Below are 17,618 nucleotides of genomic sequence, written 5' to 3'. Positions count from 1 at the left end.
GGAAATGTGGATGTTAGGACAAAATAAGGCACTCTCTCTGGAGTAGGAATTCCCTACTTGGTAGCTAATGCAAACCTACAAGGGTTTCTTGCGTATGGGGGATTTTTCAGAGATGTCTGTGATACAAGTTGCTATGATTTTTTTGGAAGTAAACTTCAGAGGGGAATTCAAGATAATTTTAGATATGTCTAGTGTGGACATCCACATTGAAGTTAGTTGTTTAAGCTCTTTTAATAGCCAGTAGAGAAAAATAGCCACTTGTAGAGCACTGCTTCTCTGACTTAATTTAAAGATCTTGTTATTGAAGATAGATTGGATGTGGCTTTTTTCTTTGTTGTGTACGAAGGCATACTGAGTAGATACAAGGTAGGTGAGATGAATCCCACAGTTCGAGTTGTTTTATTTACATCAGATGCCAGAAATATCCTGGGAAGACAATTCTAACTTTCCTTTCTCCTTCAAAGTGTGGTTGGTTTTCATCCCTTCTCCCCAGTTTTGCCAAAAACTTCTGATAAATGTGTTTTGAAGATACTAATGAAAAATACTGCTGACTTTGTCTTTATTCATTTACATAGTTACTGCTCATCTCTGCTTTCTCATGTAATCTCCCAACATCTCCCATCTTCAGCACAGAAGTACCTTATACACCACCATTTACACTGTCATTTACACTATCTGACACAACCATGGTAGAGGCAAAACTTAGACTCTGTGGGGAGTCTCATGCTCTCTGTATGTTGTGGAGTAAAATGGGGGAAGGGCAAGCTCAGAAAATGAACAGCTTCTTTATCGCATGGATTGTCCAAATTTTAGTCAGTAAAAAAACAATTCCAATACTTTTAAGGTTATAAAAACCCTTTTACTGGATAAGAAATAAATTGTCTTTCCCCCTATGTTCTTAACAGTCCAGACATGATGTCTAGTAATTAGTAATGGATCATATAATTTTTTTTCATTTGTACCTTTGTTTGTAACAGATGTCTGATTAAGGTATGTTTAATGAAAAAAAATTTCACTGTTGCAGCCAAACACCCAGTGATGCTTGTAGTATTAATAAAGAAAATAGAATCTCTCTAGCTATAAAAATAAGTTGAACCAGATTATTCTTGGCAGCAGGTAATTTTAGAAGAAAAGTAGGAAGAAATTAGATTGTATAAATACTTAAGTCAGAGCTTGAATGTTTAGGTTATAGTACAGCTGGTGGGGTTTTCCCCCTGTTATAAGCTTGCTGGAAACAGCTTCTTAGAGGAAAGATTAATTAGCCTTTAGTCAGTTAATACTAGCACTCTACTGTAGAAGGTATATGATTAAAATTGTAATGTAACTTGCCGGTATTTTTTACTTCAAAATTCACAGCCAATTCCTCCCCTCAACAGAAGGAAAAGGAAAAGTTATTTGGGATACACTTCACATAAACAGTGAGACTTTGTTAGCATTTCAGAAGTCAAAAAGAGGCCTTACTTATGATTATTCATATTTTGGGGTTCTGTCACATCACAAGAGCAGTGCAGAAGGATTTGAGATCCTTACTGTTACTCTATAGAAATGCTGGGGGTTTTGTTTAATGTTTGTTCTAACTGTACCATATAGATTGGTTTATCAATGTAAATGTATGTAAATTTTTTTCTTAATACTACATAATGATTTCAATAAACATTTTCCCAAGAATAGTCAAACACAATAGAATATACTGGTAGATATATAGTAGAATGAATTTGAGCATCTATTCTAATTTCAAAATCCGATTTTTTTCAAATCATGCAAAAAGTGGTTTTTTTGCTGTGTTTAACGTGTTATATGCCGGTTCAGTACAGATGCTTGGTTTCAAGTCTTACATGCAGGGTTTTGCAATGTATATGCACAACATAAAACTTTAATTGTAGTAAAACTTCTAATGACTACTGAAGTAGAGAGAAATATTCATCTAAGTTACTCAGAATATAGTGTAATGTGGGTGTGCAGTGATTTGTGCCTGAGCCATAAGTGTCCTTTTTGCCCAGATAATGCTATAGAGGCTTCTGCTGCCACAGTTTTGTCGAATGTGGCATCTCCCTGCAGCTATGACTGACAGCTGACAGGTATCTTTAGTCAAATTGGTCATGGCTTTTGTAGGTTTGCCAGAATAAATAGTTTTCCACCTTTTGTGGAAGAGGCATGTCCAAATTACTTGTTTTTTCAACATCACTGCTAAGAAATGTTTTAATTCTGTGAAGAAATGTCAGGTGTTGTAAGACTAGGCATATTCCATGGCAAGTCATTCAACACAGGAAATGTATTTTGAAACTAATGGTTATTTTCTGACTTTATATAGTAATTGATTTTTATAAACGCTTCCAGAGAATACTAATGCCTGTGGTTTTGTAAGTATTAGATGTATTAGTATGTTAAAAATAACTCATTGATGTAAAATATGGGTATTGCCTTATAATAGGACCAGGTTTCAGACTACCTTTCTTGGAGATTAGTAGTCTCGAGACGTGATTGCAGTGCAACAGTAGTCGTTGCAGCGCAATTCCTTCTATGGCTAGAAACAGTCTTTTCTGTGGTCTTAACGGGAATGTCAAGCCACTGAAGACAGAGGCAAATGTCTGTCTATAAATAGGGCACTGAAATGTTTATTGTGAAAACAGGAAATACTTTCAGAAGATAAATTTCATGGAATTTAATTTATTTCAGAGGGAAAATAATTACAAAAACTGAACTATCATTATTCAATCTTTAGAAGGGTAAGTGCTTTACAAGTGCCTCATGGAGAACAGCATTTTGAAAAGGAAGTTTTCAAGTTTGAGCAGTAGAAAATATTGAGTACTGAGTGCGTTCTTACAGCAGCACTGAATTTTGTTAATTCACAAGACAGTGAATTAAAGGCATTTGTAAAAATTAATTTAAATTTTTTTCAGAATTATCAATGGATATTTTCAAGAGGAAACTTGGTTTTAAACTTTAGATTCCTTGACCTTAAACACATTTGAATTTTTTCTTTATACATCTTCCATTCCTCGCTAATAGCATTGCACTTTTCTACAATTTTGGAAAATCCTGGAAATCTGACCCAGGAATCATCAAAGCCACGGAAGAACAAAAGAAAAAGGTAAAGCCATGAGATATGTGAAACTTGTTCTTCATCAGCTTTCCACTGGTTGGTCAGAGTAGTTTGCTATTCAGTAAAATTTCAGTAAGTTTTTGTATAGCAAAAGGTCTAAAATGTTGAAGAGTCTTATCTTCCAGGTTTCTTTTTTTTTTTTTTTTTTACATTTGGAATATCTGTTTAAGTCTTACTGGTCCAAAGTTGCATTTTAGTCATTTTAAATAAGAAAATAAAATTGCAACTTAAATTCTCAAGATAAAAAGTTTAAAAAGCAGTTGGGTGAAAATGAAAATGTGACATTTCAGAGGTTTGCCTGAAACAAATAACCCATTACGGGAAAAGTGATAGTTAATTTTATAAAAACTTTCCAGGCTTTTAATTTAAACAAATTTAAACAAACAGTAGAATCATTTTGGCTGGTTGGTTTGGGTTATGTTTCCTAGAAGCTCACATCCCACCAAAAGTAAATTTTCAGCTTCTATTTCATGGTCATTTGTGAAAACACTTGTGTGGATCGACATGAGACTACTTCAAATTAAAGCCTTATGTAGGAATGAAAATACATGAGCCTTTTAAAAGGGTGGTTGCAATAGCCTAAATTATTTTTGTATTTTCCAGTAGGTTACAATTGAGTTGTTAGTGTGCAGATTTACTCTGCAAATTCCCTTTCTGTTATTGCAAATTTGCCAAAGTAAATTCCAGACTAAATTCTCCTCCTTCAACTGGACTAAATTAAATAGAATAGTTAGCAACTGCACTTTGATTTGGATTCAGCAAATTGCACAAATACGCACTTCATTTGATCTGCTTGCTTAAGTAGTTAAATGTGGTTACAATAGCCTTGCAGAACTGGATGGGAATTGTAAAATGCAGCTTCTTCAGGCAGATGCATATGTCTGTGGATGTTTTGGATTTCTTACATTGCAGCTATCTAAATTGTGAAATGATCTGTTTTCAGGGGTATAAACACATAAAAGGTGTCTTACCTTAATGTAGTGCTTTCTCATATTTTCATAATTTTTCTCAAAATGTTTAATGTAGAGTTAGCCTTTAGCTTTGGAATAAGCAACTAAAAAAAATTCTTTTAATTCCAGATGACTAAGTCAAGTATGTATCAAAATTAATATAAGCTTGCTTTTCTCTAATTAAACCTAGCTAGATTAGGAATAAGTATAAGCTAAAATTAATTTAGAAGTAAATGTAAATACTGGTTTAATAAAGTAGGTTTAAAATCATTCAGCTGAATTTAAGTTGTTTCTGTGTGTAGAAAGTACCTGAAATGAATAGAGTTCGCAACCCTGGCTCTGAAAAGCAGCCATTACAATGGTTGTCACCATTTGTTTATGTGCAAAATTCTAAATTCCTTCTTTTTTTCTTTTTTTTTCTTTTTTTTTTTTTTTTTTTTTTTCCCCTGCAGACAATAGTAGAGCTTGCAGAGACAGGAAGTCTGGACCTCAGTATATTCTGCAGTACCTGCTTGGTAGTGTATTTTATAATCAATTGCAGCACTGACTTAATGCTAGGCCAAAATTAGACGTTCCTGTACTGAACACATTTTTTGCCTTAGCGCAATTTCAAGGGCAGGATTTATTTGTAATCTTTACTTTAAGCACTGTCTTCAATAAATAATATATCTGTACACAAAAAACCTGCAATAAGAGGGGAAAAAAAATTACTGTGGAAAATAACTTGCTAGTGTCAAAATCCAAGTATCCAGTATATCTACCAAGATGGTTGATCATATATCTAACAAGTTAAGAAAATCACAGATGACATTCCACTACCTCTGTAACTCACAGTAAATTTATGTGGTGCTTCTAGTAAAATATTTTTTTCGAAAAGCAAGTGTATTTCTCAATTTGGCAGTAATGGGGGGGGGGGGTGGGCGGGGGAAATGGAATCTTAATTTTTATAAAGCTTGCCAAATTGCCAGCAAATATTTTTCTTGGACTAGTTAATACTTAGTTTCACCACAAAATATTTGAAAGAAAACAACTGCTTAAGGAAAAAAAAAGTAACCATAGTAAATGTAATGCTGTTTCTTTTTTATTTCTTTTTTAGAAAGTTAACTAGTAAATATAAAATTATAAAATTATCAAGGTTGTCAGTGTTACACTACAATGCTTTGACCTATGTAGAACATTAATGATGCTAATATTCCCAAAATTGAATCTGGAAAACTATGTACAGATGTGGCACCTTAAAATCTATGTGTGTTTGTATACATTTATGTCTCGAAATACTTAGTTATTGGTTCTTTTTTTATTACCGTTTTATATTTCTTTCAAAACATAACCTTTTAAAACAAAATTGTTGGGAGTAATTTAGCATTTTACATTCCACTGAGTCCCACTTGTCACATTCCTGTCTTTAGAAAATAAGCTGTAAGAGTTTATGTTAGAGCTCAGTTATGAATGATACTGACAGAAATGTAGAACTCACACTCATTCCACATTTGCATTGTTAAAAGACTGAAATGAAATTGGTTGCTATACAGAGCTCAATAGCTGGAGGTGACAGGAGAACTTTGTATGGGGAAAAAAATCCTGCATATAACAAACATACCATGAAAGTCATTTCAATGCAGTTGTATAGATGTTTGTGCCAAGATTGCTTTATAAATTAGCATCATGTTTGAAGTTCTCTAAAGGGTTAACAATAGCAAAATCAATTTAAATGGGGGGAGGGGGAGGTGTCCTATTTAAAATGTCAGTGGTTTTTGCTTTTCTAAACAAATGTTAATAACGGTTACAGATACGGAAGCCAGTGAGGTCCAAACACTGTGGTGTATGCAATCGATGTATAGCAAAGTTCGATCACCACTGCCCGTGGGTGGGTAACTGTGTAGGTGAGTAATTTGCTAAAATATGATGTCTTAACAGATAAAGAAGGGAAGAACTTCTGAAACTGGTATTGTGCAGGTTTCTGTCTGTTCTCATTTTACAGTAAGAGTAACTTAGCTTCTGCCGAAGTCTGAGGAAGAACTGTTGAGGACTTTTGGTAGGAGGGAAAACATTTTCAGTCTTGAGCTTGATCTTTTTTCTATGTGCAGTTCTCTGCATTATTCTCATTAGTATTGTCTGTTATATGCCCATCCTCAAAATTGTTCTGTGTCTAATTGTTTCCTATGTATACATTTTTATTAACATAAACTCTAGTAATTAAAAGATGCAAAGCTAAACTGCTTTTTAATGTCTGCAGAAAAGGCATGTACTGATCCCACAACTGATTTTTATCCAGTACATAGGATAAAAATGTTCTTCTTTACCAATAATTTTCAGTAATTTAATGGGAAAGTATATGTATTCAGAAATGTCATGATTATAGCAGTTAGATACAGAATGACTTCCTATTGAGGTATTCGCCTCTTTTTGACCCCCCAGGTAGTCATTTATTCTCCCCAGTGATGATGAAAGGAATGGGTATAGAACAGGAATAAGGTCTCTAAATGCTACTATTCCGTGTCACACTTTTTGAGAAACTTACTCAAAAGCCTTTATTATGCAGGGAGCACTGAAGACTTCACAGCTAAGAAACTGAGTGCATCTTGCTTCACTGGGTTATTTTTTTTAGGACACAAGCAGAGGTAACTTTAAAGTTGAGGAGGAATTAGGACCTGGATTCATTGACAGCTGACAGCCAATAAATGCTTTGTTGCCATCCTTCCAAATATATATAATAATGGATAGTCATAGTAGGTTGGTATTATGATCAAGAATAAAATAGTCAGTGCTGGCATTTGAATTGTAATAGAAGATCACTGAAGCCTGAGATGGACTTCTATCACTCCTTTCTATTTTGTATTTCCTACTGATGTTACTACCTGAGCTACTTTTGATTAGTATTTTAGACATTCTACAATGAAGAACTAAGACTTTTAGTTAACACAAGCAGGGGGCCATAGACTCTGAGGTTTTGGAGAGTGTTTAGTGACAGTTTGTTTTGCAAGAGTGCCGAGGAGTACTTGTCAATGGGACAAAAAGATCCAGCATTTTAATCAGTGACTGGAAAAGCATAAAGAGCAGAAGGGGGAGGAAAGACCTTAGTTTGCATGGAATAGGAGAGTCTACAAGTAATGGGATTAAGTTATATGGAGGAAATGTTTTTTTAAAAAACAGTGGTGATGGAAAAGCAAAATCTGTCCACTAGCGGTCTTGTACAGATTGGGATAACTGGACATAAAAGTAAACATTCGGACGCTTGAAAGTATGCTGGGAAAAAAGCATTAGAAATCACATTATGAGAGCAGCCCTGAACTGGAGGGAGTGATGGTCTAAATGACCTTATACGGCTTCTCTGTTTCTCTCAGACTGGTACGTGGTGACTCTTGATTATAGGATCACAAAATAGAATCCATTCTTAAAACAGCATTCATGGCATGTTTGCCAAAAAGGGAAACATGAATTGAGCCTTTCTGAAAAGGTGGAATTTGGAAATGTTTTATGTAGTCTTCCTCTGAATGTGTTTGAAGGATAGAAATTTTACTAAAGATAGGACTGAGAAATATTGTAAAAGCGTGTACAGACACTCTAAAATAAATCCTTTGGAGATAAATCTTGGCACATAAAGACATTGAGAGAGAATATTTTCACCATTCTGAAGAGGTTGATAAGAAGTGCAGCTATTTGGAAAATAAATTGACAATTGGGCAAATTATTTTCATCCTACCCACAAGATTTTATTTAAAATTACAGTGAGCAAGTCTCCAAAAGTGATTCTACTTCCCCTTTTAATGGAGTATCAAAATAGCATTATGCTTCTTAAAGTTGGTTGTTTGAAAATGAAACCCAACAGATTTTGTTAAACTTGTAGTTACGTTTCAAACACAAACTGCAGGCTTGCAACAGAAGTAACAGTATGGAAGGAGTTAAAGCCAAATCTTAAACCATTGTGTCATGTGGGTTATGCTGACATTGTACTGAATTATTGTTCTGATAGCAGTGATGCAGAAGGTAGGTCTTGTGTATGTGAGAAATTTGTTTACAGTTTAGAATAATGATCCTGTTTCCCCCCCAGTAAAGATTCTTCTCCAAGGAGCTGAAAGTAGGAAAATTAAGAAATAAACAGACCATCAAAATCATGCAATATAACTCCATCAGTAAAAAATCAGTGATCTTTATTATGTTATTACCTATGTATAATATAAGCACAACCATATAAAATAAATCAGCAACAATTCTTACAGCATTGTTTAAACTGTGGAGAATAACTGTGTTCCTGCCAGTCCAGGGTGAAACTGTAGAGAATGGTGCTGAGTTTTGCCAGATCTTATTTAATACACAGAAGAAAGGCAGTTTCTCCACTTTCCTTTCCCAAAGTCTTTTTTCTAACCTATGACTAAGATTGTACCCCTCTCATTTATGGATTTATGGTTTTGAATGCTATATGTATGTTTTTACCAAATACAGATGGATTTCCTGTAGAGTTTTGTTCAGTATCATTGAAGATGCGGCTGAAAGTAGCATCTCATCATGTGCCTCTCAGATGGACCCCTAGGACACCGTTTAACTTCAGTTTTTTACAAAAATACCTTTTCTCAAACGTAACAGTTTTGAAGTATAGACTGGAAATGAAAGTGATACCTTAGGGACATTCCCAGCACTGTTTCTCATATGCTGTTAGGTGATTGAAGGCAATGTTACAACATATTTTATGTCTGCAGGAACTTGTTTGATTTTCAGGGAAATGTCTTGTGTTTAGTCTAGCTTGTGTTGTATGTGTATTTTTCCTCATCTCTTATTTATATAGTCTTTCAGTTCACTTGCTGAAAGCACTTTATTTTCTGCCTCCAGAGGATGCTCTTGTTTTAGCAGGCAAAACATTTGACATAATGAAGGAGTAAATGCTGTGCTGGTAGATGATGACAGCCAAATCTTTTGTAGCCCATTATCATCTCTGTGGGTTTAGTTTACAGCCTAGAGCTCTTGGAAGGTTGCAACAGTGGACATATTTTACAAACAGAAGGAAGCTGAGTAGTTCAGAATTTTGACGTACTCACATAAGAGGCATCTTTTTAGCTCTGTTAATGTTAAAAATAAATCAGTCTTTTAGTAACTGAATTTTCTTGCATTTAAATTCTGGTTTAAGTAGAATGTTTTTTATCCCATTCATTATTTTAGCCAGGTTGTTAGGCCTCATCTGTTCAGTTACATGTGTTTGGTTTACAAGTTCTGTTAGATATTTTATTTTCAGCTAGCTTCTTGAGTTTGCTTATTATCAAGGGAGATTGTATATTTATTCGTATTTCTATTTCTTTTAAGAAAGTGAACTCTGTAGTCTGATTTTTTAAATGCAATTTTAAAAATATTTTTTGATGTGTGATTCTTGGCAGTTCAGGGCGCTGCTGCAGCTGTCACCAACATTGTCCTAAATACTGTCTATCCATTTTATTAGCTCATGAAAGAGGTTACAGATGAAATGCATTTGTGTGAATTGCAGCTGTAATGTGACAGAAATTGAAGAAAATAAGACATTGTTGTCTAAGAAAAAATCATAAGTAAACTAGCTAATTTCACTGTCTTGAAATAACATTGGCTTAGTATTGGAGAGTGATGTTTCTGTACACAATACTAAGCAGTACTTCTAAGCGAGCAATTAAACTTTCTGATGTAGTGTTGTCTTTCTTATGAAAGTGTAGTAATTTGATCCCTGATGTTGTGCAAATTTAGGAGCAGGGAACCATCGCTATTTTATGGGATACCTGTTCTTCCTGCTTTTTATGATCTGCTGGATGATTTATGGATGTATCTCTTGTGAGTAAATGTGGTTTTTTGGCTTTTTTAAAATTGTTTATAAGTACTTTATCTCCTTGTATGGATTTTTACCGATTTCTGGCGTATCAGAATTTTGGATATTTTTATGCTGGAATTGAACTGTGTATGAATAATTTACTGTATTGGATATTTTAAGTTAGAAGATGATGGGGTTTTGTCCTAAATTTTTTTCTTTATCACAGCCAAGTGTGTGCATATGTTATATATTTATGGCACTGGGAAAGGAAAAGAGAGCATGTAAAACTATTTTTTGGCACATTGTCATTTTCTTATTTAATTTAGTACATTCTAATGTGGGCATCATGTTGATGTACGGTAAACATATCTTAAATCTTTTATATTGTTTTTGACACTTTGGTTTTTTTCTGTAGACTGGGGTTTCCATTGTGAGACAAGTTACGCAAAGGATGGATTTTGGACCTATATTACACAGATTGCTACTTGTTCTCCATGGATGTTTTGGATGTTTCTAAACAGTGTTTTTCACTTCATGTGGGTGGCTGTGTTACTCATGTGTCAGATGTATCAGGTATGGAAGAGCACTTCATTTGTAATGCTGAGTCTTGGGAGCGACATAAGAATATCACATAGTTCTGTCATTTAAATTTTAATGTTCATTATGCAAGACCAAGTGTGTCTCAGCCACGCTGGAGGAGGCAGGCATCTGTTGTCTGTGGATATAGGCATTGTTCGCTTCTCATTCACTTGCACTTTTTTTTTCCCCCAAGAGGCTGAAATGCCTACTTCCTGCTTTCCGTTCTCAGGGAAGGGCAATGAAGACTAATAAAGGATAAGATGTGTGGGTCAAACTTAGAATAATGCAGTATGTCATTAGCAGAAGGAGGGTGGTGACTTCAAAGGGGATGCAGTAATTTCTTACACTGATTCAGTGTGATCTGAGGTCACATCACTGTAGTGTAATTTGACAAAACCCAAGTTTTTCATTATCCTCTTTAAGGAAAGACAAGTCATACTGAAAGCTTTCAAGTATGACTTGAAAGTCTTTTAGTATGACTTGTCATTAATGAACCATGAGACTTACTGATTTAATCTTTCCAGAGATCCTGGAAATAAAAATAATCCTCTAAGGTTTAGGTAAAACTTTTCAGGAAATTTAAGGTTTTCCTCCTTTCTCTACAATATTCATCATTTACAACATACATCAACTTCAAAATCTTCTATGCATCAGTGAGAGCTGTTCATTCTTTTAGAGGTGTTTCCTGCCCAAGACAAATGAGCAGAGGTAACTACATGTATTTCAGGTGGCTTTCAAAGCAGTCTAACCCACCAGACTTCAGCAGAATAAGCATGTAACTTTCCAGAGAGTCTTCCATCATACTTGTATCATTGTCCATTAAATTCCCCATTGAGGATTCCTGTTAATCTTTGAACTATGCCACTTGGAAAAATAAGTCTCATAGTATTTTGTATTGTTAGTGTAATTAAGCAAAATAATCCTAGCATTTGAGTTCTTTATAATCATCCTTGAAAAATGAAAACCAAACACACAGTCATATTACTAAATTTCTCAAGAGTTTTATGCACAGAAAACTGAGGATTGTTCTGGGCAAGTATCTTTGGAGCTTGCTATAATAATGAAATTGATAGAGATTATTTTGCAACTGCGTAGCCCCTGCTCTTACTACTTTTACTTTTCCTCTCCATCATAAAATTTGGACTTGTTATTGAACTGGTCAGAGTTATTGTCAAAACACTAACTACTATCTAAGAAAAATAATTAAAAACCTGTATTTCCTACTTCAGAAGTTGGCCACTGAGAGTCCGTTTATATACATAGACATGAAACTTCACTAGGATATTAAGTACATCTAAATGAGGCAAGCCAGCCCAAACTTAACTTTTAAAATGTTGCTTTTGTAGCATGCGGCAGAGTTGACTTTTTATATTTCACTAGGAATTACAAGATTTTGTCTTCCTGTAGTACAAGGTCGCTAAGGGACTTCTCACATTTTTGTTTCCAATTACATCACGTTACAGTAAACTCCAGTTTTGCTTAAGATACTCTTTTAGGCTAACATAGCTGGAAAGCTGTTACAGAAAATAATCTTTGGGCCAAATGGTTCTCTAAAAAGGGAAAAAACAACAACAACAAAAACCCCATGTTTTTTTCCTGTCATCTTTTTGTCTTGCAGACAGAAAAGTTACGTTACTGCAACAAATTTATAAATGGGAAAAAATGTATTGCTGGAGCTGTAACCAGAGTGTCAGGAGGAAACCAAAGTCATTCAAATGCTGTATAAAGTAACTCTGGAATCTTTTTTTACAGTACACTTCAGCTGACAATGTAGTAAAGGCATCTCTTTCTTACGAACCAAGAAGTCACAGTTTATTCAGTGATCGTGATTTATTTCTGATCACTTTCAAAATTAAACTGTTTGGACAGTCTGGTACACCTGTTGCATGGTGTTTTATGTCAGGACCTGGTAATTTCCCCAGACAAAAATTCTTTCTTCAAAAGAAGGAGTATTAAACAATACATTTGATCCTCATGCTAGGGCTTGTTTTGGTCTGGCTCATGCAGGACTTGTTTGCATGTCTTTTACATGTGCTAAATGGCTTACTCTTTTTCTGTCTTCAGATATCTTGCTTGGGTATCACGACAAATGAAAGAATGAATGCAAGAAGATACAAGCACTTTAAAGTTACAACCACATCTATTGAAAGCCCATTCAAGTAAGTTTTAAAGTGTAAACATATTTCTTATTTTTGTAGCCTTGCATACATCTGAATGGTGCAGCTTGTTGAAACAGAACATAGCTAAATACTTTCAGAGTATTTTCAGTACTTGGAATGCTGGATCTGTCAGCTATTTTTACAGTAACACATTCTGTCCAGTTAAAGGAAGTGATAAATGTTTTGTAGTGACTGTAGACAGGGATGCATAAACATAGAAAAGAATGGTTTCCAGCAGTGGTCATATTTTGCTGTGGTGTTTATGGGGAAATAAATATCCTCTTTATAAATCAGATGCCCAAAGCAGAGGTGGTTGCTTATTGCATGATGTCGATGTGGACCTGGATCTTCACTTTCACGCCAGGCACTTTCTCCTGATTAATATTTAATGTGCTGTTGAATTTGCATTGTCCAGTTGCTCTCTTTACCGCGAGAAAAGAGGCAGCACTTCCTTCCTGCTCGGGAGGAAGGGCATGGGCAAACCTGTTTGTGGGGAAGGGAGCAGGCAGCCCCAGGAACTGAAGTGGGTGTTGCATGGGTGAGGCATGGGCTTTTGGTTATCAGTATGTGAAGGGTAGCTTGGCATTCTGGTTTCTGTAGTAATGAGGGTGCAAGCTGAAAGAGGGGTGCTTGGGGGTGAAACAGCACGGGGATGAGAATACGGCAGCACGGAGCAGCTTGTGGAGCCAAAGCAGGAAATAAATGAAGGCATGAGGCTGGTATGTCGGTGGGTTATGGGCACGTTACAAAAGGAGCAGTGAAAGGACAGAGGCATGGCTCAATCCTGCTGTGTATGCGGCGTCTCCTCTGGGGGCTGCTGTTCTTTCAGGTGGCACACAGAAGATTGGTGTTATTGTTGCAGTTTGATTTTTGTGCTAGAAGTTTGTGTGATTTTTATTTTATTTTTTTTTAGTATCTCTCCTTACAAAACTTCTGGTAAGATGCAGATAAGCATCTCTGTATGGTTGCAGTCTTCCTACAGATTAGAGTTGTAAGAAAACCAGATAATCATTTTGCCTGAAGAACACAGGGTGGTGCGTGGGATAGGAGAACCCCACTGGTTTGATCTCCAAACTAAAGTCACATTCACAAACTATTTTCACTGAAGAAGCTGCTGTTATAAAAATGACTCCTGAAAATAACACCAGATAAATGACTCCTGAAAATAACACCAGATAATATATATAATAAATATTTAATATAATAAATAACTGCTTGGCATCACCTGTCAGATGAAGAATTGACATCAAGTGGTTGCTTAGACTTGCTCTTGCAGGTCATAACAGGAATTTCTCTTCCAGAAAACCATGATCTATCCAGCCCATGTGTAATTAAGTTTAAAAAACCCAACATGTTGGAATTTTGATGTAGGTATCTTAAATATTTGACAATTAATTGATTCAGCAGTGGAAAGCACTTGAGTAGTTCGTTTAATTCAGATAATGCTTTCTTAATTTGTGTTGCCTAGGGACTTAATTGATCTTAGACTTGCAGCTGGTGGATTGGTACGTGTGGCAGAAATAGATATTAATAAAAATGGAAATTATTCTAGGAAGACATCCAGGCCATGCTGTTTTGCCTTGCATCCATCCATACAATGCAGCTTACCCCTTAGAAAGGGATCTGAATTGCCACGCTACGCTACATGATGGTGCATCGCCAATAACATGTTACATTTCTCCATACGGTTTTGTAGGTAGTAGAGAAAAAGTTAGCGTCTTGTTTGTGTCCAGGTCTGGTGACTACTTTTATTTCAGAACTCGCTCATCAACAAGCACTAAGATAATTCCTAACTGAATTGGTTTTCTACAGTTAGGAACTTAAAGGGTGAAGGATCGGATTTGTGGGTAGACGAAAAATGTTGTACTTTGTTAGATCAGCTGTGATACTGCTTACTAACATGTGGTTTTGGTTTGTTTTTAGCCATGGATGTATAAGGAACGTTATAGACTTCTTTGAATTCAGATGCTGTGGTCTTTTTCGGCCTGTTATCGTGGACTGGACAAGGCAGTATACAATAGAATATGATCAAACTTCAGGATCAGGCTACCAGCTAGTGTAGCACCACCTTCATCCTGTGAGCATATCATATCTGAGTGGTGCCTGAAAAATTTTCTCTCTCTCTCGAATCCGCATCCCTTGAAGAGTAGCATGCTATGTGTAGGGCTGATGATGAATCATAAGGTACCTTCTCTTCATCAGAATTTTATTAACAAAAGTAAAAATGGACAGAATAAACTGCCAAACCTGATAAGGAAGAGGAGGAAGATCAAAAAGGGATTTTAACAGTTCTTAACATGAGAATTATTTGCGACAGCATATTCACAGTATTTGTTGCTGGGGTTTTTATTTAAGGTCTTTCACAATGGAGCATGAGGTTACTGAAGTATTGACATAAGTAGTTATGTTGTGCTAAGCAGAAAAACTTATTTCCCAATATAATTCCACTGAAACAAGAATATAGAGTATAAAACTAAATTTCATGATGCAGAGTTCACTGATTGCTATGTTGTAGTCCCTGTAATGTGATTTTTTTAATACAGATTTTCTGTAGTATTTCGTACATTGAAAAATGTGCTTTTCAGTACTGTTACATCACGTGGTGGGAATCCCCTGGAACATGTTAAGTTTTAGCAGTAGGGCATGTCAGATAATGTTGAGAAAAAATACTTTGCCCACATTTTATGGTGATTGTTTTTGCCACCAGCTAGTGGTACAACTAAATACTTGTAGTAACCCTGTTCTGAGACCATATAGTCTGAAATAAACAATTACAAAAATAAGGAAAGCTCTTCTGTCAAAATTAAAGCCCTGTTTAAATGCATGATACACCTGTAAAACTTAATCACAGCATATAATGTTCAGGAAGAAAGGGGAAAAAATTCATTTACTATGAAGTAATTAATATAAGCAACTTACAAACTAGCATTGTTTTAATATTAGGTTTGGTCCTCATACAGTACAGCGTAGTGTAATTGGAGAACTGTTGGAAGAGAAATTGCATGGGGGAAACCACAGATGTGAAAGCAAATATCTCAGTTATAAAAAGACAAGACAGTTTTAAATTGAATGCAACTGCAGAAGTAAAACCCAATGTTGTCTGAAATATTTACTTTGCTTGGATGTAAAATAATGGAAACCAATCTGTAAAACAAATAATTTAAAATCGCCCTGATAGCACGCACACACAGAAAATGTAACGCAACTTCTGAAGATGATGGTGTACTGGCACGTGGAAATCACCCTTAATTTCTGGTTTTTTAAGTTCTCATGCTACAGATATGTTTGGAAGGTAAGGAATGACCTGAAATTGCATTCCAAAGGGGCTTTTCTTGAATGTGATGCACTGATTTTTTGTTATGGTGTTTTCATAAACTCATAGTGAATTGTTCACTGCTTCCTTAACTATTGTTTACAGAGAGACTGAGAATCAGGTTAGTTCTCTTCTAAGTGCTGTAGCAACCCAGTGGTTCGAGAAACCTGTGAGGGGAGTTTGGGGAGGGACCTGAAAGCAGATGTCTGAGACTAGTGTAAAGAATGTGTATCTGTATATAAATAATTTATCAAATAGTTTTCTCTCTGTGGGTGTGTTTAGTGTATTCAAAGCTGCTCATTTTCATTTTATTCAACCAAAAAAAGTGTAGGAAGATATCTAATGAGCTTTTAGTGATGTTCAATATTGCTGTTAATAGGCATTATGCCCTGCAAATTCACTGCATGTTTGATGCTTGGCAAAATTAGCGTTTTCTGTAATATGCAGATTACTGGTAATAAAGCAATCTAGTGGTATTCCCGGCCCTTGCCTTAGTAAGAGGAGCAGTGAAACTGTAAATAGTTGATGTTCAGTATTTGCAAGTAAACATTTTTTCTGTAGTTGTTCATTGATCTCAAGACACACACTTAGTTTGCAAGTACCAGATATCAGGATTTACAGAAGTGCAGCTTTAGAGTACTTGAATGTTTAATACTGGAAAAGTCAACATCGTCTTGGACACAGTTTTAATGGGAGAAGTTTGGGTGTAGGGGTGGCAAGAAGCTTTTACTATTTTTGTCAGACAAAATTTGTAATCCTAATGAAGACACATTCTCTTTCAGTGAAAACAGTTAATATCAGTTATTCCTATTTTTTCTAATCAGAAAAAAGCATGAAGAATTTACAATGTTTATTTTAATCACCAGTAATGTCCTGCATATTTGTTCTTTTTTTTTTTTTCCCACATTTTTGCTGGGGGTCAGTTGACTTGAAGTTTGATACACTTTATTAAGCATCGCCTAGCACCAGGAGAGCAGTTCAGTATGTGATACAAGTTTTGGGTTTACTTGCCCAGTAGCATTAACTGCCATGAATTGTCACGCAGTCCATGTCAAAAATGTTTGCAAAAGAAGAGGTGATCTTTGGTAGTATGTAGTGAGTTCTGCACTATTTACTTGTTAATAGCTCTCTGGTGACAGTTCTCTCAAGGCCTGCAGAATTTGGGTAATAGTAGGTAGTTGTGAAAATTAATTTGCGTATATGGATTTGGGATGTATGAAGTTTCCAGTGCAAAATGTAACTTGTCTTGAGTAACACTGAATTGTTTGATGTAAAATCATAAAATCACGCAGGGGGGAGCCAACTATGCAGCATTTTTCTGTCAAGTTATCAAACTTACAAATTACTTGTTGAACCAAAACTGCATTGCTTCTGAAACTTAACAAAGCTGATCCAGACCAACAGCAGATCAGACTAACTTAATCTGGCATAGGTAGAATAAATGGGAATTTTGTCTTGGCCCTAAACATGTGCTGTTTCTTTGCAGGTTTCTGTATTCTTTGATGTCCACCAGATTATTTTTTTTAATTAATGTGTAAAACAGCATCGCTACATTTTAAGCTATGGATTTTTTTGTATATTCTTTATTTATAACTGTGCCAAGTATTATTTTAATACTGTCGAGATCTTGATGTATTACATTGTGAACAAAAAAAAAAAATCTGTAAAATGTTTAATAAATTAGCTCTCCTTACATAAATTAAATCTGTTAAATTTTGTAAGTTATTAATCAAATAAATATTGACTCTTA

The 17,618-nt window shown here is 35.3% G+C and overlaps 1 protein-coding gene across 3 annotated transcripts in view; it reads left to right on the top strand.

Moving 5' to 3' along the window:
* The window catches only part of ZDHHC17 (zinc finger DHHC-type palmitoyltransferase 17), a 71,946-nt gene extending 54,328 nt beyond the window's left edge, over window positions 1-17,618 (top strand). The window contains exons 11-18 of one of the 3 annotated variants that reach the window (XR_008822052.1): window positions 2,969-3,091; window positions 4,506-4,568; window positions 5,843-5,936; window positions 9,757-9,840; window positions 10,233-10,390; window positions 12,461-12,555; window positions 14,479-15,847; window positions 17,355-17,618. Coding sequence is in view for 2 of the 3 variants with exons in the window: in XM_056340069.1 (XP_056196044.1) it covers window positions 2,969-3,091; window positions 4,506-4,568; window positions 5,843-5,936; window positions 9,757-9,840; window positions 10,233-10,390; window positions 12,461-12,555; window positions 14,479-14,617 (756 nt within the window). In the remaining variant the exon portion in view is untranslated. Of the gene's footprint in view, window positions 1-2,968; window positions 3,092-4,505; window positions 4,569-5,842; window positions 5,937-9,756; window positions 9,841-10,232; window positions 10,391-12,460; window positions 12,556-14,478 lie in introns of all 3 variants that reach the window. The other 2 variants (XM_056340070.1, XM_056340069.1) reach the window with 2 other exon arrangements.

The sequence above is a fragment of the Falco biarmicus genome, chromosome 5, assembly GCF_023638135.1.
Source record: "Falco biarmicus isolate bFalBia1 chromosome 5, bFalBia1.pri, whole genome shotgun sequence".
NCBI lineage: Eukaryota > Metazoa > Chordata > Aves > Falconiformes > Falconidae > Falco > Falco biarmicus.
The sequence above is the reverse complement of the archived record's forward strand: the minus strand, read 5'-3'. Positions and strand labels throughout refer to the sequence as shown.